The sequence below is a fragment of the Terrapene carolina genome, unplaced genomic scaffold (assembly GCF_002925995.2).
Source record: "Terrapene carolina triunguis isolate 2854851 unplaced genomic scaffold, T_m_triunguis-2.0 Scaffold926, whole genome shotgun sequence".
Taxonomy (NCBI): domain Eukaryota; kingdom Metazoa; phylum Chordata; order Testudines; family Emydidae; genus Terrapene; species Terrapene triunguis.
This window is the reverse complement of record NW_020665277.1, coordinates 5,529,402-5,535,082: the sequence shown is the minus strand read 5'-3', so window position 1 is coordinate 5,535,082 and position 5,681 is coordinate 5,529,402. Positions and strand designations below refer to the sequence as shown.

General features: G+C 56.6%; 1 protein-coding gene across 1 annotated transcript in view; it reads left to right on the top strand.

Annotated features, from left to right (window-relative positions):
• Nucleotides 1–5,681, top strand: part of SLC43A1 (solute carrier family 43 member 1) — a 15,602-nt gene that overhangs the window by 1,209 nt on the left and 8,712 nt on the right. Inside the window, exons 2-5 of the mRNA XM_029913777.1 lie at nt 165–263; nt 882–1,049; nt 3,326–3,509; nt 3,889–3,944. Coding sequence (XP_029769637.1) covers nt 896–1,049; nt 3,326–3,509; nt 3,889–3,944 — 394 coding nt within the window. The 5' untranslated portion in view covers nt 165–263; nt 882–895. The remainder of the gene's footprint in view (nt 1–164; nt 264–881; nt 1,050–3,325; nt 3,510–3,888; nt 3,945–5,681) is intronic.

Below are 5,681 nucleotides of genomic sequence, written 5' to 3'. Positions count from 1 at the left end.
ATGGCCCCCGCATCGCTGGGCTTGGCAGATCATGGCCCCCGCATCGCACCTCTGAGTTTGCCTTGTCAGTTAAGAAAGCAAAACAGTTGCTTGAGCCCCGGCACCTCTTCCGTTACAAATCAAGCCCTGGCTTTCCCATGTGAAATCCCGTGTTGGTATTTCAGAGAGTCACAGATCCCAAGGCCAGCCCAGCCCACTGCGACCAGCGCGTCTGATCTCCAGCTGCCCTGACCGAGTTCGTGTTTGAACGAGCGAGAGACCAGGTGGGTGAGGTAACCCCGCTCATTGGACCGACTTCTGTCCAGTTTTCCAGCTCTTCAGAGACCAGCACAGCTACTGTGACCCTGCAAACACGGCTGAGCTAGAGCAGATCTAGAAAGACAGTCAGTTTCCATTTCCTGCCCAGGTGGACGAGCTCTCCCGGCCCTGGTGGGTGTTTCCCTCGCCTCACTCGTCGCATCTGTGACTGTCAATAGGAGGAAGGATGGCCCAGGGGTTAGGGTGCTAGCCTGGGACTGGGTAGACCTAGATTCAGTTCCTTGCTCTGCCCCAGACCTGGGGCAGGTCACTTAGCCTTTCCGTGCCTCAGTTTCCCCATCTGTACAATAGGGATAATTGGCTTGTCTGTGTGAGGACACAAAGGCATTGAGGGGCTCTGACACAATGGGCCAGGTAAGTCTCTACGACAGATGGATACTGTGCTGTTTACTCCCTCTTCCAGACTGGTACAGCAGAGGTTAAATAAAACCAGATCCCTGCAGCACCACCCTCCTATGCTTTGCCATTTATTTAGAGAGGGGAGGGGGCAAGGAGAGAAAGTGGGAGGGGGCAAGCAGGAGATGGGAGGGGCAAAGAATGAGCCAGTCGCTCTGTGTCCCCAGCCTGTGGAGCCGGGATGGCGCTGACGCTGCAGCAGGCGTACCATCGGCGCTGGTGGATGGCGTGCACCGCCGTCCTGGAGAACCTCTTCTTCTCCGCCGTGCTGCTGGGCTGGGGCTCCCTGCTCATCATGCTCAAGCATGAAGGCTTCTACTCCAACATGTGCACAGGTGAGAGGGGAAGGGCCCAGGGAGAGAGCGGGGCAAGGGAAAGTGAGTGGGGTTGAGTGAGAGAAGGGCGGGGCACAGAGAGAGTGGGAGGGACCAAGCTGGAGAGGAGAGGGGAAGGTCAAAGAGAAAGTGAGAGGGGCCAAACATGAAAGGGGAAGGACAATAACATGGGAGGGGCCAAGCAGGAGAAGGGTGGGGGATGATATGAGGAGTGGAGGGCAAAGGGAAGTAATGGGAGTGGGCAATCAGGGGTTGAGCTGAGATTAGGAGGGGCGTGGCCAAGCAGGGGAGGGGTGGAGCCTGAGATGGGGTGGGTAGAGCCATGGGAAGATGTTGGAATGGGGACGTGTGGGAATGCGGGTGTATTTGGGGCATGCCCAGGGCTCAGACCCTGCAGAGGCTCCACAGAGCTGGGTTCCTCTCCAGATCAGCTAGGCTGGTTCTGGCCCCTTGTCCCAGGTGGGTGGGGCAGGCCCTGTGCGGGGTGGATGGGTCTGACAGGGTCTGGGTCGCTCTGCCTGCCGTGAGAGACAGCCAGCCACACAGCCTGGAGAGGGACAGACGGACCTGTGGGGGATTGACAGGCACCATGCCATTGGCGCCTCCCACCAACCCCAGCTGCTTAGGGCCAGGCCCCCCTCAATGGGCCCCGGGCACTGATGTACACGTCTGCCCCGTGCCAGGCTGTGCTGGGACTCATCCTGCCTTGGCCCCCCTGACACCCACCCCATGGGGCTGCAGCATGCCCATGGACAGGGTGACAGCGAGACCGGCGCTTGGCACAGACCCCACCAGGTGTGGCGCCATGCAGCATTCCTAAGCCAGGGCTGGGAGGCTGGAGACCCTCAGGGACTCCTCTGCCTCACCCCTGCCCCCAATGGGATCCCGCTGCCTGCATGGGAACCCCTGCCCCTCCCATCCCCCCTTGCCTCCTGTCCCCACATGGGAACGGTCAAGGCTGAATTCCCACTCTGTCACTCTGAGTGCAGAAATGGGGGCCCGCATGGATTTTAAAAATTAATACTGGCCACTCCAGGCTTGTATTAAACTCCCAAGATTACAGCTTCTCCCTGACCTTGGCTTAGTAAATGCTGCCACCACCCAAATGCAAAACCCCCCTTTGAACCCAGGAAGGAGCACTTGGGAATTCCTCCCTGTGGGGCACCCTCAAGCCCTTTCACCCCCACTCCGGGGAAGAGCTGAGAAAGGAAACAAAGGAAATTAGCTGTGGCTATTAGCTAATTAAACAACATGCACAAACCTCTTAGGACACCAAAAATCCAATCCTGTTTTTAAAAAAGGTAATTTTATTAAAAACAAAAAGGGAAAAAATACATCTGGAACTTAGACTTTTTGCTAGATCTTAAAAGAAACAAGTATACAAATCAAGCACCCAAAACAGCTTTCTTGGGGGTTCAGTTTAAAGGTTACAGGCGAACAAAAGCATCTGGGGTTAGCACAGAGGAAATCCACAAGCCAAAATAAACCTGATCACGTCTAGCTAAACACTCTGATCTACTTACACATGTGGAGTTCAGATAAGTAGTTCTAGGCGTGATCTGATGATTTATGATCATACCTGGCTTAGCTGCTGATAGCATGGCTGCTCTGTCCCTCCAGCCCAGAGAACAACAGACAAAGGCAAAGTTTCTTTCCCAATTTTAAAAAGTTCTACCTTCCCATTGGCTCTTTTGGTCAGGTGCCCACTTTCCCCCCCCTTTACCTGGGGGACTTTTTCACCCTTTGCAGGTAAAGCAAGTAAAGAACAGCTACCAAGAGGGATTTTACAGCTAACTGGTTGGCTGGGTGTCCATCCAAGGGAGCTATCCCCCAACTTTATTTATCACAGGAACCCTGACCCTCCCCCTGAGAGTCCCCTCCTCTCCCTTGCCTCCTGTCCCCCCATGGGAACCCTGACCCTCCACTGAGAGCCCCCTGCTCCTCCTTTGCCCCCTGTCCCCCCCATGGGGCCCCCTCAACCCCTAGTGAGACCCCCCCTGAGAGCCCCTCTTGAATCCCATGAAACCTCTTGCCTCCTGCTCTCCCATGGGACCCACCTCACCCCCATGGGACCCCTGTTCCCCCACTGAGAGCTTCCCTGCCCCCCATGAGCCTCCTGGCTCCCTGACGAGACTCTGTGCTCCCCCAATAGCTTCCCCCGTGGGCCCCTGCCCAGCCATGGAGTGACAGGTGGGTACGGCCCCTGGGGCAAGGGAGGTCAGGGTGGGGGTCTCCCCCCAGGGCTGGGGTGGGTCTGACGCTGCGAATGTCCCCAGGTGAAAACAGGACCAATGGCTCGGCTCTGGGGCTTCCTCCCCACCACTGGCCTAGCTGCGTGGAGCAGGAGGAGATGCTGAACCTGGGCTTCACCATCGGGTCCTTCCTGCTGAGCGCCGCCACCCTACCCCTGGGGGTGCTCATGGACCGTCTGGGGCCCCGGCCCCTCCGCCTCCTCGGCAGGTGCGGGGCGGCCCGGGGGTCAGGAACCCCCGGGGGGAGTAGGGGTTGTGTGGAGATGGGGATGGAGGCCATGGATTGGAAGCTGTGGCCCTGAGGAAACAGGGCTGGGTCCTAAGATGGGAGAGGTGGCTGGGAGGGTGGGGGGACAAGGTAAAGGGAGGGGGAGATGTCCACTGGGGATGTCCCAAGGTGGGGGGTGCCGGAGGTGCCCATGGCGGTGGCTGAGTCTCGTGGGGGTGGGGGCCTCAGGGATATGCGTAGGATGGCTAGATCTCAAGGTGTGGGCACTGGGGGAGATGTCCATGGGAATGGAGGGATCTCAGGGTTGGGGAGGGGCCCATAGGCTGGGGGTGCTGATTACTGCCCTATGCCCCTGTAGTTTCAGCTTTGCTGTCTCCTGCGCTCTGATGGCCCTGGCTGCCTACGACCCTCCAGGTGAGGTGAGGGCTCCTCCCCACAGCCCACAGCTCCGCACCCCCTTGTCTTCCCAGCAGCCCCACAATCTCCCCAACCTGTTTCCTGAACCTGATCCATACCTCCACTGACACAGTCCTCCATCTCCACTGCTTATCTCACGTTCTCCCATCCCCCGAAACCCACAGCCCTGTGCTCCTCCACTCTCCCATCTCCAAACCCCGAGCCCTGCGCTCCTCCGCTCTCCCATCCCCCCAAACCCCCAGCCCTGCGCTCCTCCAATCTCCTATCCCCCCAAACCCCGAGCCCTGTGCTCCTCCACTCTCCCGTCCCCCCAAACCCCGAGCCCTGCGCTCCTCCACTCTCCCATCCCCCCAAACCCCCAGCCCTGCGCTCCTCCGCTCTCCCAAACCCCCAAAGCCCCAGCCCCACGCTCCTCCGCTCTCCCAAACCCCCAGCCCCGCGCTCCTCCGCTATCCCATCTCCAAACCCCCAGCCCTGCGCTCCTCCGCTCTCCCGTCCCCCCAAACCCCAGCCCCGTGCTCCTCCGCTCTCCCGTCCCACCAAACCCTCAGCCCCGTGCTCCTCCGCTCTCCCGTCCCCCCAAACCCTCAGCCCCGCGCTCCTCCGCTCTCCCATCCCCAAATCCCCAGCCCTGCGCTCCTCCGCTCTCCGGTCCCGCCAAATCCCCATGTGATGATGTGGTTCTGGCGGAACCCCACTGAGAGTGCCAACTCAGGACAAATTGCTCAAACAGGGCAGTTACAGCCCAAGGCTGGGGTTTTTCCACCTCTAAGGCAAACCAAACCAGCCAGACTAGGAGGACTTCGGTCTCACCCCACTGGCTAACCGCAAGTCTCACAAGCAATCTCCTTAGACACTCCAGTTTCCCAGTATCCCCGCCAGTGCCACTCGTTATGGGGACAAATGGTTATGAAAACCAATACCCCAGTAAAAGAGAAAGGTTCTCCTGATCCCAAAGGATCAAGCCCCAGACCCAGGTCAATATACAAATCAGATCTTACCCACAAATCACGCTGTTGCCAATCCTTTAGAATCTAAAATCTAAAGGTTTATTCGTAAAAGGAAAAAGATAGAGATGAGAGTTAGAATTGATTAAATAGAATCAATTACATACAGTAAAGGCACAGTTCTTGGTTCAGGCTTGCAGCAGCGATAGAATAAACTGCAGGTTCAAATCAAGTCTCTGGAATACATCCCCCGCTGGGATGGGTCCTCAGTCCTTTGTTCAAAGCTTCAGCTTGTAGCAAAGTTCCTCCAGAGGTATGAAGCAGGATTGAAGACAAGATGGAGATGAGGCATCAGCCTTATATAGTCTTTTCCAGGTGTAAGAACACCTCTTTGTCCTTACTGTGGAAAATTACACCAAAATGGAGTCTGGAGTCACATGGGCCAGTTCCTGCATACCTTGCTGAGTTACAAGGCGTATCTGCCTTCTCTCAATGGGTCCATTGTATAGCTGATGGTCCCTAATGGGCCATCAAGCAGGCTAGGCAGAGCTAACACCAATTTGTCTGGGATGTCACCCAGCAGCATAGCATAAGTTTGAAATACAGACAGTATAGAGCCAATATTCCTAACTTCAACTACAAAATTGATACACACATATAGACAGCATAATCATAACTAGTAAACCATAACCTTGTCTTAGACACCCCATTTGACCCCCTTTACACAAGATCTGGGTGCCACTACAGGACCTTGGTTGCAACAATGATCTATATGGTCCCAGATTAT